The sequence below is a fragment of the Ochlerotatus camptorhynchus genome, unplaced genomic scaffold, assembly GCF_037179485.1.
Source record: "Ochlerotatus camptorhynchus isolate MF236.1 unplaced genomic scaffold, CSIRO-AGI_Acam_v1.1 ptg000162l, whole genome shotgun sequence".
Lineage (NCBI taxonomy): Eukaryota > Metazoa > Arthropoda > Insecta > Diptera > Culicidae > Ochlerotatus > Ochlerotatus camptorhynchus.
The window spans coordinates 1,750,004-1,768,787 of NW_027040652.1; the positions used below are offsets into that span (position 1 = coordinate 1,750,004).

The 18,784-nt window shown below is 44.6% G+C and overlaps 1 protein-coding gene across 1 annotated transcript; it reads right to left on the reverse strand.

Moving 5' to 3' along the window:
- Positions 1–2,450: 2,450 nt before the first annotated feature.
- LOC135701465 (uncharacterized protein K02A2.6-like) lies at positions 2,451–18,319 on the reverse strand. The gene is made up of 6 exons (XM_065222275.1): positions 18,218–18,319; positions 17,991–18,061; positions 5,654–7,133; positions 2,939–5,560; positions 2,654–2,893; positions 2,451–2,603 (listed from the first exon to the last, which is right to left on the reverse strand). Exons 1-6 carry the CDS (start codon positions 18,317–18,319, stop codon positions 2,451–2,453), a joined length of 4,668 nt encoding a protein of 1,555 aa, XP_065078347.1.
- Positions 18,320–18,784: the final 465 nt, after the last annotated feature.

Below are 18,784 nucleotides of genomic sequence, written 5' to 3' on the forward strand. Positions count from 1 at the left end.
GCTGGATAAAAATCCAGCTGAAGCTTCTAGCTACCGTCCAATAAGTTTGCTTTCTTCAATAAGTAAACTTTTTGAAAAAATAATTTTGAATAGAATGATGCTTCACATCAATACGAACTCAATTTTTGCAGATGAGCAGTTTGGATTTCGCCATGGGCATTCAACTACTCATCAACTCTTGAGAGTTACCAATTTAATTCGTTCAAACAAATCTGAAGGCCACTCAACTGGAGTTGCTCTTCTAGACATAGAAAAAGCATTCGACAGTGTTTGGCATGAAGGTTTGATTGCTAAATTGAAAAAGTTTAATTTTCCACTTTACATTATGAAATTAGTTCAAAATTATTTAACTGACAGAACTCTGCAGGTAAATTATCAAAATTCCAAATCTAATCGACTACCTGTTAGAGCAGGAGTTCCTCAGGGTAGCATTCTTGGGCCTATATTGTATAACATTTTCACTTCGGACCTCCCTGATTTGCCTCAGGGTTGCCACAAATCTTTGTTCGCTGATGACACAGGCATTTCCGCTAAAGGAAGAAGTCTTCGTGTTATTTGCAGCAGACTTCAGAAAAGTTTAGATATTTTCTCTTCTTATTTACAAAAATGGAAGATTTCTCCCAACGCTTCCAAAACTCAACTTATAATATTTCCACATAAGCCCAGGGCTTCCTTTTTGAAACCTAGTAGTAGTCACATAGTCACTATGAACGGAGTTCCAATTTCCTGGTCAAACCAAGTGAAATATCTTGGATTAATACTTGACCATAAATTAACTTTTAAAGATCACATTGAGGGCATTCAAGCCAAATGTAACAAATATATAAAATGTTTGTATCCTCTTATAAACAGGAAATCCAAACTTTGCCTGACGAATAAACTTCCAATATTTAAACAAGTTTTTAGACCGGCCATGCTTTACGCTGTGCCAATATGGTCTAGTTGCTGCATTACCAGGAAAAAAGCACTTCAAAGGATTCAGAACAAAATTCTGAAAATGATTTTGAAGTTGCCTCCCTGGTACAGTACTACTGATGTACATAGAATTTTGAATGTTGAGACTTTAGAACAAATGTCCAACAAAATAATTAATAATTTCAGGCAAAAATCGTTACAATCCTCAATTGCAACGATTAATTCCCTTTATACTTAGATAAGATTTAGTTTTAGTGTTTAGTTTTAAGATATCAATTGTTATACTGACATGCAGGTAAAAAAAACCTGTTTAAAATACTGAATTGCCAAGACATGAACAATGTAAAAACACTTAGATATATATCATAACAATTAAGGCTGGTAAGTTACTGCAGTAACTGGAGCACCTAGGTTAAAATGAAATGTAATTTATTTTGAATTTGGAACAAATAAAGAGTTAAAAAAAAAAAAAAAAAAAAAAAAAAAAAAAAAAAAAAAAAAAAAAAAAAAAAGAGGTGAACGTAAACGAAAGTGAATCGAAGTGAACGGAAAGCTTTTACCTAGGGAATGGTTCGTTGCATAAATCAGAACAAAAGGTAATTTCATTTGAATGAACTTTAATTCATTTTAATTCATCTTTTCTAATCGAATTCTCTGTGAAGATCCATTTGCCACTCAGGAATCACCCAGCGCGCTGTTGCCGGAGACACGTCTTACCTCTTCGGGTTCTGGATGTGGAAAGCCCCGTGTCATGGCAATCGTCGTAGTGCGTGGCTGACTGTGTAGAGTTCGCACACACACACACAATCTCATCGAGCCATATGGTCGGGGGACCCAACTTCAGCCCATATACTATGGCATATTCAGCCCACACATCCCCCTTTCTCAGAATAAAATGAGAATGCAATCTCTTTCTCTTCTTTTTTTTTATGTACCTTTCAAAGTTATTTTTTTTCAAGATTTCGGTACTCTAGATTTTTTAAGCAAAACCAATAACAGTACTTTCCAAAATTCAGATGACTTGTATATAATACTTGAAATTCAAAGCCTCATATGGCTCATACTCTCACAGTAAAATAAATATTGCTCGTTTCTTCGTAATTTCTCGCACTTCTACAGCGAAAACGGCGGTAGGAGAGCGAGAAGTTTTTTTTGCGCAACGCACAGTTCATGAAAGAAGAAATAAAAGTTAGTAGAATTTATTTCACCGCACCACATCTCTATTCGATTGCCACACCAGCTCATTCACCTCATAGACGCAGCGCACCCAGAAATTTTACACTGGGTAGCCTAGATTCCCTTTTATTTGCAAACTGTCAAATTTTCCAAAACAAAACAACTCGCGTTGGTCGCGTAAGTGAGTGGGGAGGATTTTGTTTATTCGACGTAAGTTTCAAAATTAAACGAGCCAGATTTGTTTCCATATCAAAAATGGTTGAAATTAGTTATGAAGGAAAAAGTGTATTTTACGTAGATGATTTAATTTAATTGTAGGCGGATCAACAGATTATCTGGTGGTGTTACTATCGATCAATCTAACATAATCGCTCAGATGAGATGGAGCCTTCCTTTCCCGTGCTGTTCGTGTAGCCTCTGGTGCCTTCAATGTCCGCATCGTATCCGTGCTCGTTGTCACTAGCGGTTTCGTTGGGATTGGCCGAGATTGAGTGGTGTCTGCTGGTTTGTTGCTGCGCCAAGAGGACACTCTCTTAGTTTGAGAGACATGCCGTTTCAGTACCTGTCCGTCATCATCATTCAGCGTAAGGCTACCGTTCCTTTCTTGAATTACTGTGTATCGTTTGGGGGCAAACCGCGAGTCTCCTTTAGCGCGTGTGTGTCGTTCGACGATAACTGTGTCTCCGGGTTTTACCTTGCACTTCCGTGCGCCACGTCGGGCATCTTCGCGCCGCTTACCCGATAGCTTCGATTCTCGGTCGGTTTTTTCGAGAAGGTCCTCGTCGAATGATGCTTTTGCGTGCTGTAAAAGAGGAAGACCGCGTTTAACTTTACGGCCAAGCATTACTTCCTCCGGTGGCACTTTCGTAACGCTGTGCGAGGCTGCGTTGTGCGCATTAACGGCTTGACGCAGCTCTTCGGTGAAATTTGTGTTATCGGAGGATGCCGCAACCATCGCTTTGTTAACCACTTTCATACATGATTCCACCAGCCCATTTTGCTGTGGGAATAGGGGAGTAGAATAAACCGTGTGAATTCCCCGTTTCCTGCAGAAAGTTTTATAATCCTCGCTGCTAAACGGTGGCCCATTATCGGTCTTGATGCATTTAGGGTATCCTTCTCTTTCGAACACGCCATCAAGTACTTTCCTAACGGACTCATAGTTGGTGGACTTTACCGGTTTGGCGAAGATGTACCTAGACCGGTAATCGACGATTACGAGGATCGAAATCCCCCCAAACTTTGCGTAGGGACCGTTGAAATCGAGGGCTATCGTTTCCCAAACGGTCTTGGGCATAAAAATCCGTTCCATCGGGGTTGGTTTTTCAGGTTTCCCGTTAATGGCACACGTCCTGCAACCTTCAACCCACTTCTGAACGTCTTTTGAGATTTCGGGCCACCAGACACGCTGTCTTATTATGTTCTTCATTTTAGGCGCTGCCGGATGGCCTTCATGCGCAACCTGAAGGGCCTTCGTCCGGAGGGATTTCGGTATGACAGCGCAACCCGTCTTAATGAGGATGCCATCGTGTATGCTCAGATCGTTTTCCACAGCTTTATACCTTCGCAGATCAGTAGACCATTTACCGGTGTCCAGAGCATTCAACACTTTTTGGAGTTTATCATCTGCTGCGGTAGCGATTCTGATGTCATGTTCGGTTAGAAATTCAACGCAGTTTGCCTCCAGACAAGCGACCTGCCATGGACTGGAATCCTCGTCGAAAGGGGCATCATCACCACAGTACAGCCTTGATGAGGAGTCGGCAATATTGTCTCGACCCCGTACGTATTCCACAGCATAATTGTACGGGCTCAACCGAAGCGCCCAACCATCGGCGCGGGTAAGCGCCCGCTTGGATTCTTCCCGATTGCGATTCAAGATGAACGCCACACCTTGTGCGTCCGTGCGCAGAGTGAAACTTCTCCCGAGGAGGAAGAACGAAAAGTGTTCGACGGCCCAAACCGCGCCGAGTGCCTCACGTTGATTTTGGGCGTATTTCCTCTCGGTAGCAGTGAGGGATTTCGACGCAAAGCTTATTATTCTTGGTGCGTGTCCGTCGCTCTCTTGGACTAACACGGCGCCCAAAGCCACCGGTGATGCGTCGGTATATAGCACTGTTCTGTCTTTCTCGGAAAAATAGCCTAGTGCTATTGTATTTTCTACGATCTGCTGTTTGATTAGGTTGAATGCTTCTTTTTCTTTCTGTCCCCAAGTCCACGTTTTCGAAGTTGTCGCGGCCCACAGAGGACTTGAATTGTTCGCGAAGTTCTTCAGGTATGGGCTGACGAACGAAGCCAACCCCAGGAAGCTTCTAAGCTCTGAGAGTGTTGCCGGTTCTCTGAAGTTCCGTACGCTGCTGATCTTGTCCTCATCTATGTGGAACCCATCAGCATCCAGCTCGTGCCCCAGGAATTTGATCCTAGTTTGGTCGAACTCGCATTTTGCTGTGTTCAGGGTCAAGTTATTTTCCCTCAAGATATTTAAAACCTTAGCAACGGACCGTCGGAGCTCCTCTAGTGTCTGCGCGAATATTAGTACGTCGTCGATGTACACGATTACATTCCCTGCGTCCTTCAATATACGCGTCATCTCGCGCTGGAACACTTCGGGAGCGCAGTTGACTCCGAACATGAGGCGGGTAAATCTGTACATCCCTTCTTCGGTCAGAAAGGTTGTAAGGTCCCTCGATTCCTTCGACAGCTCAAGATGGTGAAACGCGTTACTCAGATCTAGTTTCGAGAAGTATCGTGCTCCATGGAGCTTGACCTTCATCTCCTCAATAAGAGGGAGCCGGAAATATTCTCGATTGATGGCTCTATTCGGTGCCCTCATGTTCACCACCAATCTGAAATCGGTCTTCCCTTTCGGGACAGCTGACATTCCGCTGATCCAGTTGGGTGCTGCAGTTACCTTTTCGATTATGCCGCGTTTCTCCATTTCACTCAGCCTTTGTCTTGCTGCCTCCCTGTATGCGGCGGGTACGTTATAATACGCATTTTTCACTGGGGCGATCGCTTTGTTCACGCTGAACTTGACCGTGACTCCGGGCATTTTCGGAAACTCACCCTCGTCGCTCAAGGCTTCGCAATTGTTGACAGCTGTACCAACCTGCAGTAACCGCAGGTCACTGGCCGTCGATCGGCCTAAAAGCGACCTATTTCCCTTGCGTATGACGTGAAATGTAGCAGTAACAGATGGCTTAGTAGCAGCCGTTACAGTAATCTTTGCTTGGAAAGAGCATTCCACAACCATTGAATCTTTAGAGCCATAAGCGTGTATTCCCCCTTTGGGTAGTTCAACCATCTTGAGTTTTGCTTTGCCTGAGTCAAATTCTCGCTTCAGATGCTCCCAATCCTGCCCACCGACAATATTGACGTCAGCGCCGGAATCGATTAAGAAACAGATTGGACTCGATGACTCCAAACTACAACTAATCAAAGTGTCCTCCAACGAGAGAGCGTTAACGCACTAAAAAAGGGAAAAGAAAAAGGTACGATTTGGCAAAGATATCATTCGTTTAATTCAATATCGTAATCTAAAATCGATTCAATTCTTCTGTACCTTCCGGTCTTCCATTTCGTCATCTTCGGACAGGTCGTTCTCCGGATCCTCTCGCTTGAATCGGACAGCACGTACTCTCTTGTTCTGGCAGGCCGCCTCAAAGTGGCCGCGTTTACGACAGTAGTTACAATTCTTCCGTAGCGCTGGGCAAACACCCTTCCTGTGGTAAGTCAAATTGCATTTCTCGCATCGCTGGTCTTGGTCTTGTTGCCGACGTTTCATGGATGGTTCGTCATCCCGTTCCTTCAAACTTTTACGCTTCCTGTCGGGCTTCCTGTTGCGTCCGTGGTTCGGGGCGTTTCGGTCGCTTACCTGGAACACATTTTCCTCCGCGGGCGGAACAGTTTCCGCTTCGTAAGCTTCGTCGCGGGTTGCTGCCTGGACGATGATGTTTGGTGCATGTCCGTATCGTCTAGCCATCTTGACTATCTCCTTGTTCCTCAAACCGCGTAGCAGCTGAGCTTGCACCATGCGTTCTTGCTCATCGAGCTTGAAATTGCACAACCTTGCCTTACACATGAGGCGGGCGTGGAAGGCAACCGCGGTCTCATCTTTACCTTGCGTCATGCGGATAAACGCCTCATTTTCGGCTGCCATGTCCGTCATTCCGCGGAAGTAATTCGTTATGTTCTCAACGAAGGCCTTGAAGCAGTTTACGTCATCCAGGTTTGCCGGACACAGTTTGCCGGCACTAACGATCTCTTGTAAGTCCGGTCCCATGGAGAGATACAACAGATTAGTCCTCGTGGCGGGGTCATTCGCGTTACTCAGCGTGGCCGCGATCTCAAAGGTATTGATATACCTGTTCCACTCTTCCCACAGCCTATTGGCAGGGACGCCGCTCGGGAACGGTTTTATATTGTCCCATCGGATTGTTAGCGGTGTTGCTCCGGTGCTGGTTGAAGGGCGTGGAAAATTCCAGGTCGTTTCGGGTTGGCGTGGAGACGATGGTTGGATTGATGACTCCATCCGCGTTACTAGTGTAGTTAATCCGATCAAAGCTCTTTCCATGCGGTCCATACGGTCGCGGTCGTCGTCTTTCGCGGCCGAGCTGGTGCTAGCGACGGTGTTGACCTTCCGGTGACCTTCCGTGTTCTCCTGCGTGGGTGAGTTGGGCTTCTTGTTACCTCGCAAGTCCGGCGCATGACAATCTGACTCCGAGGTTGGGCGGCTTTCATGATTGCTAGAGTCACGCTTGGGAGCCTCGTCTTCGCTTTCATCGTCGGTAGAACTTTGATCGGAATCAACGTCCTCGTCGGCGGAGCTAGAACCAGACGCGTCGTCTTCATCCGGTTTGTTGTCGTCAGAATGGGTTTCAGTTCCAGTTTCGTCAGAGCGTACTTCCTCGAAACAGGCAAGCTCGATGTTGCTACCGTCTGTTTCGGCAGAATCCGCCGCTAGGATATATCGCTTCTTGCATGCCATTTCTTCAATCCTACTGCTTGGATCGGTGTTGACTTTGAAGTTTGCTACGCAGTATCTGTAAGAGACAATGAGATGTGTACGCATGTCAAGATTTTGCCAAAAAAAAGAAAGTGCTTCCTTTAATTTCGAGACCGAGGTTAATGGTTTGACTGTTCTTAGAATCAGTATTTCGGGTTTCGGTCGTGGACGTCCTATTCCGCTACGGACATTATTTACTCGCTTTCCTTTCATTGGTTTTGGTTTGCTTTTCGGTTAGCGATTCCGAAGCGCTCTTTTTCATTTTTTTTCAGCGGTAAAGACTCGCTTTTCGATTAGCGGTTTCGATACGATTTTTGTGCTGCGGCTCCGACTCGCTTTTTTCACAGGCGTTAGTGATTCCGACTCGCTTTATTCAGCGGTTTCGATTCGCTTTTAACTCAACGGTTCCAACACGATTTTGTGATTCAGACTCGCTTTCTTTTCAGCGGTTTCGACTCGCTTTTAGGTTAGCGGTTCCAACACGATTTGTTCTGATTTTGACTCACTTTACTCGATCGATTGTGGTTCCGCGACTCACACAGGCATTTGGTAGTTCTCAAAATCGTCTTATTCGTGTAGTGGACGTGCTATTCCGCCGACTTTCCTTTCCCTGAATCCGGACTCTAGAGAACACGTGCCAAACATAACCTCGAATTTCACTATATAACTTTTTCTTTGCCGCTGGGTGATTCCTTGTAGCTTGTGCATGTTTCAATGAGTTCGAACTATTTTCCAAAAGACAGGTTCCAAATTTTTGTTGTACGAATTAGAAAAACCTGGCAGGATATAGCCAATTGGAAGATCCATTTGCCACTCAGGAATCACCCAGCGCGCTGTTGCCGGAGACACGTCTTACCTCTTCGGGTTCTGGATGTGGAAAGCCCCGTGTCATGGCAATCGTCGTAGTGCGTGGCTGACTGTGTAGAGTTCGCACACACACACACAATCTCATCGAGCCATATGGTCGGGGGACCCAACTTCAGCCCATATTACACTATGGCATATTCAGCCCACACATTCTCCAGATGCAAAAAAGTGTGCGTGAGACCGCGTGCTACCTTTTTAAGTAGTTGTGATATCGCGATACCTTTTTGGTTCTTCTTCTTCTTCATTTTTATATATGAATGTTGGATTTTAGTGTTTGTGAGATTGCGCTTGGAGATCTCTATTCGGGTTGAACTTTGTGTGTGTGGCGTGTAAATGTTTTAGTGTAATGGCCATATTGATGACGTACCTGCGCAGGGTTTATGCTGGCGTTGACTTCTCGGCAGGTACGGGAACGGTCGAGGGGTCCATCGAACCACGGCGATGTTTTGCTGACAAGGTGGTGTAGGGTGGGTATTCACCAACCTCGGAGGGCTCGTATGCGTTCAAAGAGGGCCGAACTAAAGGTGCGGAGGTGGTGCGGCTGGACGAAAGCTTTCGATTTCAAGGTTAGCAGGCCGTCCAGAGCAACCCAGAAATCCTGCAAGAAGGCCAACGTGCCCCGCCGAGTGACCCTCGCGAACTACCACTACTCGATCACTACGGGACGAAATGAAACCTTCCCACAAGACCCCCAAGCACTCGGACGTTACCTTAAGATGATTGGAAACCAGCACTCCGTTTAACTACCGATCACGGCGGGCCGAAACGAGCATACGAGCGATGGCGGTCAACACGTGAGTGTGTGGTGTCGTGACAGGAATCAAGCCTGTATATAAAGTGCTCGTTGGACGAACACTTTGTTATTTTCAATAGACTGCACACAGAGCAGGAAAATTTTGCCTTCTTGGCTTTGTTTCTACGAAACTTTAACTTAATTGAAACTAAAACGGAGATCACTGAGAAGAATTTTTAAATAAGACATCTGCTCACCAGCTGCTATGAACTTTAAGTGAACGAGAAGAATCCTCGTTTTTTAGAGGAAATGGCCAATGTCGACTGCTAATGACATTTGACATTTCTATCACATTCTAGAATGTTCGTTTTTGCACTAACGCTATCTTACATTTCGTTCGAAAAACAACATTATTCTATAACTTGGTAACCTAGTGTTGATATACATTTGAAGTTGCATTGGAAAAGAGGCATTGAAATTTAAATATTATACCATTTTATAGCAATTTATTAAATAAACGAACCATGCTATAAATTCAATATATTGCATTGGAGATGGATCTACCTTTAATTGGAAACCTATCCTAAACAAATAAACCGCATTCATATGGAAAACTAATCGAAATAGATGAACAACGTTACAACCAGGACGCCGATCACATTATTTGGTCATGTGCTGAGTTCACCGTGGAGTCAGATCCGAGTTGTACGATTCCCTTCGGGCTTGTGGTAGACAACCTTATGTTCCAGTTCGGGATATTTTGGCTAGACGCAATCTGGAGTTTATGCAACTCATATATGTTTTCTTTAAGAATACTAACCATAGATTGTAAGTTTGATTAACCTTGTGTTTAGTTTGTATTTTGTGTGTCTGTGTGTGTGTGTGTTTTTTTTTGTAGATTTGTTTCTGTAATAATTGTAAAATTACAGAAATTACGTCGATAGGATTAGGTATATGTTTAAGAAATAGTGAAATTTTTGAATTATAAATCATATTCCAAATCTCATTTTCCTTTTCCCGATCCAAACATTTGTCATCCACTAACCTCGAGAAGACCGCGAGTAATCGGTTCAAATCCTTTAATTTTAGATTTAAGGCATTTATAATGTATAAAGAAAATACTAACTTGGCTCTGTAAAGTTTATTCGATTGAGCCTATACAAATAAATTAATTAACAAAAAAAAAATCTTATCCATTTGACAGGTCTTCTGCTCGATTGGAATATCTTTTCCTATGACTTTGACAGATAATCGATTGTCTCTTTATAAATTCAGCCTATTCAATGTAAACAAATGAACTTATCCTAACAACCAATGCCAATGCCAAAGTTGAGTCAAAAGAAACCAATTTTGGGTAGTTTTCATTTCCGTGTATATTTTAGCTTGATTCAGTGAAATTTAGAACAATTTTACTCAAAAAATACCTTAATGGCAGCGTTTATAATGTGTCAGGATTTTTTCGTGTTCAACCTTTACTTCTCCCTCCCCTCTAAGATTATTTCACAGATTTCTGTGAAATTTTACTGAAACAACTTGAAATATACGTCTAGGAAGCTGCTATCTCGGACAAAGTTGTTCTGATGATGAAAGCCTTCGGTATGGTGCCTGGTCGGCAAACACACTTTGTTTCGACTTTGTTCTTTTTTTTATTTCCTGTGAATGATGTTTCACTCGACACACTCTGTTGTAATTTTCCAGCAAAAGCTGTTTACTTCAACTACCGTAGCCTTGAAAAAATAATCCTAGCACTTCTCAAATATCACAAAATAGAAAAAAATTCTTAAGAAAACCACGCAAAATGAACAACAACCTACGAAAACTTGTTAGGTTTCTATTTTTCTCCAGAAACGTAAAAATTCATCGGAAATGAAATAAATACGGAATGCAAATATATCTTCTTCATCCTTGAAACAGATTCGTACCGATCCAATGAGTTTGTCCTTTCCGAGAAAAATGATTCCCAATGACACTGGCAGCAGCAGCATTTTCAGCCTTCTAGGAATGTTATACATTTACTCCGTGGCCCCATCGTCGTCGTCAGCATCGTCATCATCGGCCTGCAATGCAGATACCCATCAGGAATTCATTCAAAGGAACGGAAGTGGAACAGTGTACTCCACTATTCGCCCTGACTTGTGCTACGATTTCTCCGCTCAGTAAGTGGAATATATTTGGACTTTTTGGCAACCGTTTGCGGTTGCAAAATCCGCTTTACACATGCATGAGATATAACTGGAGGCCGTACTTATTCTGGAAGGTTGCACTTTGCATTCAAGCCTCTCAATGTTACACTTCTCGCCTTAGAGAATCGAGAAATTAGTGTAAATTTACTTAATCTCATTCGCCTTATTGAAGTATGATAAGTGGATAAATGATACCATATTGACCAACTGCATCGAAAGCCCAAGGGTTGTGTTTGTGGTTCATGAAGAAGATGAACGGATTATTTCAGTTGCACAAGGACACGAAGATCATCCCTCCTCTAGGGTAATTGTGTGCTGCTTGTTTGCTCAAATCACACAGGGAGTCTCTGTCTTCGGTACCAGGACCTGTTGCTGAACGTTTGCTTTTGGGCCTATTCCATAATTAATATGTATCCAATTTCTGTCAACACATTACCACCCTCGCTCGTCAGAAGCTGATCTGATATCCGACCTGGTCGGGTGCTGATGATGTTGGACCATGATGAATTGTGCAACGAGTTGCTGAGTGAAGTGTTAAATGTCATTAATTCCGGAGGATTTCTCTCGATGAATTTCATGATTGTCATCAGGTGCAATGGAGGGATGTCATGTACTGAAATTGTAAAATTGTATGTATCCACAAGTTCAGAACATTTTCCAAATAACTCAATTTTAATCCTCCACCCTCTGACTTTGTAACCTGCTTTAAACGATTTTCGAACCGCAAGAATGCCCTGCACAAACATTTTAATCTTGGCGATCGATTTGCGTGTTCCAATCAACCGCATATGAATACGGGGTACTCCAATAGATGAGATCAGCACAATGACGCAAATCAGGGAATTAATTCTAGAATTGACACCGCAGCTGTTACACATAAAATTGTAACTGGTGCAGCAGTAGCAGTATGTTCGATACTCGTAATCACGATGGATTGATGAGCGCTTTCGCCATTTTGCGTTGCCCAAAGTCCCCCTCGCCACTTGTTGACCGACACAGTTAAAACGGAGGAGTTGACGGGGGATGAGGAGAAGGAGCGAAGGGTACATGTGTGAACGTAAAATAATATAAATAGGATTACAGCCCGGAAACCACAAAAGCGGTAATTTAATATCAACTGCGGTTTTTGGTTGGCGACCCTGTTCCAGGTTGCCAACATATGGCTAACAATGTACGGTGCAAACCGGATGGGTGCGTCCGTGGGGTGAGAATTAAGCTCGATGAATGATTTTCAGCGTTGAATTTACGATGTGATGTGACGCGAGACTGGAAAAGTGTAGAATTATCGTAACCACGGAATCAGATGCTTTCACTTCGGAGTGCATGCTTTTTGGAGTTGGATTTTACGGTTTGAAGTCCTGTAGCAATGGGCGCTTCGAATGTTATATACTCTGTTGTCGGGATTATGTTTTCGAATTTAGAAAATCATCCAATTCGTATTGTCGTCAATCTAAGCAGCGTGCGCACATATATATTGGCAATTTCTCAGCGCCACGCACGCATATGACGTGTTTTTTGTATTAATTAATTTATTTCTACAGGCTCAATCGAATAAACTTTACAGAGCCAAGTTATCTTTTGCATTATACATAATTGATGCCTTAAATCTAGAGTTAAAGGAACTGAACCGATTACTCGCAGTTGTCTCGAGGTTAGTAGAGATTTACAGTTGTATGGATGGGGAGAGGGAGGAAGAGGTTTGAGTTATGATTTACGATACAAATATTTCAGTATTCCTAAAACATGAACTTATTCCTATTCAATTTGGTATCCACAGTGTAATTATACCATTATTACAGAAACGAACATTAAAAATAAACCACACGAACAAAACAAAAACTAAACACAAGGTTAGTCAAACCTACAATCTAAGGTTAATATTCTTAAAGAAAACATATATAAGTTTCATAAACTCCAGATCGCGTCTACCCAAAATATCCCGAACTGGAACATTAGGTTGTCTACCTCGAGCCCGAAGGGAATCGTACAGCTCAGATCTGACTCCGCGATGCTCTGCACAAGACCAAATAATGTGATCTACGTCCTGCACCGTTCGAAAAATTTATGTAAATTTCTGCGAGATATAGCGCATATAAAATTAACGCTAGATTTGGCATAAATTTATGCGATATTTCGTGTAAATTTAAGCGCAATATCGCATAAATTTGCAATATTGTATGCAAGCTTGAAAACGATTTCGCTGTTTATGCCATGTAAAGCTCAAAATTAAACGAAGGGAGATTTTACGCGATAGTTAAAATTCAGATTTTTTTTCTGTGTGGTAACCTTGTCCACATTCACAGAGATTGCTGTCTCCCAGCCCAACACGGAACAAGTGAGCGTTTAACGAATAGTGATTGGACATGAGGCGAGACATCAGATGAATGAAGTCTCGACCCACATCCAACCCCTTGAACTAAGGACTCTTCGACACCTTAGGGATGATCGAGAATAGCCATCGTCCCAAACTTCCTTCGCTCCATTTTTTCTGCCTGTTGACGATAAATGAAGAAAAATTTGTCGTAGGCGATTTGTCGACCGTAAATATCACCTTCCATAGCGCCCAAAAGATCTTAAAGATAAAGCACTTAGAAGCTCTCGTATTTTCATGAGAAAATACGAGGAGTGCTTTACCGGCCTCATGGAGCGAATAGCCTCGACAGAACTGAGACTATCCGTAAAAATAAAATAGTTATCTGGTGGAAGTGAGGCGATCGTTTCTAGCGTATAGTATATAGTCGCCAGCTCAGCAATATATACGGAACAGGGAGCTTGAAGCATTCGAGAGGCACTATGAAATTCGTTATAAATACCAAACGCCTCTATTAATGATCCATCTGTGAAGAACGACCTTGCGGAATCAACTTGGCCAAACTTTGCAGCATAAATCGACGGAACAATCATGGAACGATGATGTTCTGGGATCCCACGAATCTCCCGCGTCATAGATACATCAAAACTAACTGAATTGCCGAAGTCGGAAAAGCATACACGATGAGGATTATGCTGTGAAGGGCTGACATCCTGTGCTATGTACCCGTAGTACATTGACATAAAACGAGTTTGAGGGTTCAGCTCAAGAAGCTTTTCAAAGTTTTCGATTACCAGTGGGTTCATAATTTCACAACGGGTGAGGAGCCTGAGGGACAATTCCGAAAACCGATCCGATAGTGGCAACATGCCCGCCAACACTTCTAGACTCATCGTATGAGTCGAGTGCATGCATCCTAACGCAATACGAAGACAACAGTACTGGATACGTTCCAGTTTGATGATGTGAGTTTTAGTGGCCGACTGTAAACAAAAACTACCGTATTCTAAAACCGATAAAATCGTTGTCCGGTACAACGTTAGAAGATCTTGCGGATGAGCTCCCCACCATGTTCCGGTAATTGTTCGGAGAAAATTGATCCTTTGTTGGCATTTTCGTCTCAGATACTCAATGTGGGATCTCCAAGTGCATTTGGAATCGAACCAGACCCCAAGATATTTGAAAGACATGGAATGAGTGACCGGCTTACCCAAAAGTTGGAGCTTCGGTTGTGCTGGGCTATGCTTCCTAGAAAAGACGACCAACTCAGTTTTCTCCGAGGAGAATTCGATACCTAGCTCGATAGCCCAAGTAGACAAATTGTCTAAGGTATCCTGTAAGGGTCCTTGCAGCTCGACCCTTTTGGGCCCTGTCATAGACACTACGCCGTCGTCTGCAAGTTGTCTCAACGTGCAGTTGTCACTTAGACAATTGTCAATTTCTCTGACGTAGAAATTATACAAAAGGGGGCTTAAACATGAGCGCTGGGGTGATACCAATATAACTAAATCGAGAAGCTGTAGAGTTTCCATGACAAAAGCTCATATTTTTCTCTGACAGCAAATTGTACAAAAAGTTATTTATTAATGGAGAAAGGCCACAAGCGTGGAGTTTGCCTGAAAGGACTTCAACCGATACTGACTTTTTTTTTTTTTTTTTTTTGACTTTAAATGATCTTTATTTTTTTGTGTTTGTGTGGTTTACATGTATGAATTTTCAAGTGACACAGATGCGTCTACTACTTATAACTACTATTTACAACTACAACTACTATATACACCTAACCTACTATATACAAATGGCTTATCAAAGCATGTTCATGATTTCCACACCGGAGCTGCGTAGAGGATCGCCGTTTGTTCACCTTTGAGAGGCGGGATCTACGGCAAATCAGCGGATACAGACATCTAACCAAGGCAGAACACTTGATTACAGTTTTCTCTACATGCGAAAGGAAGAGGAGCTTTTCATCGAACAACATCCCGAGATAGGTAACTTCGGAAGACCACTCAACCCTTGTGCCATCCATGATTACAGTACAAGATGGAGCCGGTTTCAGTTTGGGCGATTGCCGATGGAGGAACATGATCGCTTGTGTTTTGGAGGGATTGATTTTAATTTTCCACGTGGTGGCATAATCAGCAAAGGCGTTAAGGCATCGTTGAAGTTTGTTAGTTATTTCGCGAGGCATCCTTCCTTTGACGGCTATTGCGGTATCATCTGCGAACAGGAAGAACACGCAACCGTCACCGAGGGGAGGAATGTCGGAAGTGTAAATGCTGTAAAGCAAGGGGCCCAGCAGACTGCCTTGCGGGACACCTGCTGGGATGGAAAACGTGTCTGAAAGACAACCATTCAACGATACCTTAAACGACCTTTGCTGGAGGTAGTTACGGGTGATTATAATAAGATGTAAAGGAAAGTTGAAGTTACAAAGCTTGTACACAAGTCCATCATGCCAAACATTGTCAAACGCCTTTTCAACGTCTAACAAGGCCATGGCTGTGGACTTGGATACAGCTTTGTTACTTCGGATGTTATTCATCACCCGTACTAGCTGGTGATTGGTGGTGTGCCCCTTTCTGAACCCAAACTGTTCCGGAAGGAGAATTTTATTTTCCTCGACAAACTTGAGCAAACGATTGAGAATGAGTTTCTCGAACAATTTGCTCAGCGCTGAAAGGAGGCTGATGGGTCTGTAGCTTGAAGGCAATGTTGGATCCTTACCGGGTTTGCGGATTGGTATGATTTTAGCTACTTTCCAGATGCTTGGAAAGTAGTGCAGTGCCAAACATCTGTTGAAGATAGTGGTTAGAAGAGACTGCACTTTCATGCTGAGTCTCTTCAAGATCAAATTGAATATACCGTCAAACCCGGGAGCCTTCATGTTCTTGGTGCATTTCAGCGCTGAGCAAATTTATTGTACTGTAATCATATCCGCCGGAGGCACAACACAAGGGGAGGCATCTAGGTTTTGAACGCATTGCGCAACCTGGTTTTCGAGCGGACTTTGGATAGTCGAGCCAAGCAAATGCGATGAAGCGACATGCTTACCGATCGCATTTGCTTTCTCCTGTGGGGTGATTAAAAGCCGATCGTCATCATTTTCGACTTTGAGAGGTGGAATGGGTTTGGGATGATTTTTCAGGACCTTGGCTACCTTCCAGAATGGTCTGGAGTGGTCGTCCAGATTCTGGACAACACGCCCGAAACTTTCATTTCGGAGTGAGTCCATTCTGGAAGCAATCTGCCTGTTCAGATCGGCCATTTCACGTTTTTTGCCCAGATCTCCAGTCCTCTAAAACTGGCGTCTACGAACATTTCTCAGGCGAATCAAAAGTTGGGTGTGTGAATCAATAGCAATAAACTTACCCCTCACAGGAACTCGTCGGACGCACGCCTCATCAGCTACGGTTATGGCTTGGTGGAGTCCCTCCAACGCTCGGTCGATGTCCTCCACGGTGTCAAGCGGCGGGTTGTCGATGATGTGCCTGTCTACCACGCGTCCAAACTGGGCCCAGTTTACGCGATGGTAGTCCTTGCGCAGGCTTGAAGCAGGAGCCACGTTGCAGCCCAGTTCAGCAACCACCGGTTGGTGGTCGGAGCTGAGTTCGTTTAAGGCTACCGGGTTGGACAAGCTGGTATTTGACAGGAACAGGTCTAGCGTCGATGGGTTGCCCGCCGGAGAGATGAATGTTGGCTCATTCGAAAACCAAACGGAGTACAGCCCATGCTGCGAGTGGTCGAACAGCAGACGACCGTTCTGGTTCTGCTGGTAGTTCCGCCAGGCCTCATGGCGAGCATTTAGATCTCCTCCGATTACGAAGCGGGAACCGGTACGGGTGATGGTGGTCAGGTTCTTCTTGAATTTAGCCGCTAGTCCACTGCTGGCGGCACACTGTCGAGGGCAGTAGATGGCAATGAACTGGACGTATCCAGTCGATGACTTCACCTCCACCCCAAAGGCCTCGATGATAGAAGTGCGGATATGGGACAGAGTGTGGTATTTTATTCCTTTCTTGACGACGACCGCAACACCCCCCCCCCCTGGAGCTGGTGCGATCAAGCCGGATAATGTTGTGGTCAGGCAACCAGAAGCTGTCGCCGGACTTTAGATGGGTCTCGGTTAGAAGGCCCACGTCGATGCTGTGCTTGCGGAGGAAGTCGGCAAGCTCAATCTCTTTTGCTCTTACAGAGCAAGCATTCCAGGTGACGATAGTTAGCGGTTTAGAAGCCATACTGGATGATGAACTTACCGAGCACTTGGATCTGTTCGGGCTTATTGCGGCACTTACGAAGAGCACCGGACATGTTGACGAAAATTTCCATCAGGTCATCCGCTGAGAACAGATCGGGGTTGTTGTTTTGCGCTGTTGGTTGTCTCCAGAATCCAGGGGGGGGGGGGATGGAGAGCTTTGGCCAGCAGAATCACCGGAAGTTGCTTGAGTGGGATGCACCCGCGGATTCGCTTGCCTTTGCTGAGGAGCACGAAGAGGCGGGAAATCCTCCGTCCGAAATGCCGGGACTTTGTCCTTCTTGCGTCCTGGTTGGTTATTAGTTGCCGCCTGTTTTCGGATGCGTTTGAAGTCCTCGCGTTTGGAGCACTGTCTGTCAGAACCTTGATGTGCACCACCACAGTTGGCGCATTTTAACGCCACGGCTCCATCCGCAGGGCAGTCAGAAGTGGCGTGTTCGTGAGCGCAGTTGCTGCAGCGTGGCTTAATGTTGCAGTTGCGAGTGCCGTGTCCAAAGTTCAGACATCGTTGGCACTGGGTCACATCGCGATGGCCTCCACGGTACGGCTCCCATCGTACGATGATGGAGTATATTGAGCGAATAGCCTGCAGCGCATTCAGCGTCACCGATCCCTTCTGGAAGTGCACCAGGAAAAGACAATCCGGGTACGTGTTCACGTTTTCGTCTCTCCTCGTCATCCGAAAGACAGCGGTTGGGGCCAGCTTGTACCGGTCCTTGAGTTCTTCTTCGATCGCCTTGGGATCAACATTTGGTAGACCCCTGATGACTACCTTGAAGGGTTTCTCACCGGGGATGTCGTGCGTGAAGAATTCCGCCTTGGAATCCTTCAGATATTTCACGGCTACCTCGTACTCCACTTTCGTACGGAGCATCACCTTGGTGCCGATCCTGCCGAGCTTAAACTCAGCTGCAACGCCCAGCGATGCGAAATCGCCAATGAGCGTCTTGAGAGGCACTACCTTCACCACCAGTGGAGGAAGCTTGACTTTCGCCGCACTCGGGCCGGCAGAATTCTCGGTTTCGATGGCGTCGCCGAAATCACCAATGTCGCTGGCGTTCGTCGCGGTAACATCGTCGCGTCCGCTCGTACCATCGGACTGTCCTTGATTCTTCTTCCTCTTTTTCGTCCGCTTCACCGGGACTGGGTTGGTATTCCCAACATCGGTGGGAAGAGTAGCGTACCTATTCGAAATAGGTACACTCAAGCTACACTCATCACTGTTCTTCTTTTCCGCTTTCTCACGGAGCCTGCTCCGGGAGCGCTGTCTTCCCATCACACGAAGCGACCGGCACTACGCGATTAAACTGCGAATGTTTGGAAAAAACTAGGAACTTTC

What these genes read in the sequence shown, in the direction of transcription:
- LOC135701465 (XM_065222275.1), bottom strand. Translation starts at nt 18,319, where the DNA reads ATGCTCCGTACGAAAGTGGAGTACGAGGTAGCCGTGAAATATCTGAAG. An exon ending in ACGAAATGGAAGACCGGAAG is followed by an intron (nt 5,561 to 5,653) that starts GTACAGAAGAAT and finishes TCCCTTTTTTAG; the next exon opens with TGCGTTAACGCTCTCTCGTT. An exon ending in TGAATGATGATGACGGACAG is followed by an intron (nt 2,604 to 2,653) that starts GTACTGAAACGG and finishes CTCTTGGCGCAG; the next exon opens with CAACAAACCAGCAGACACCA.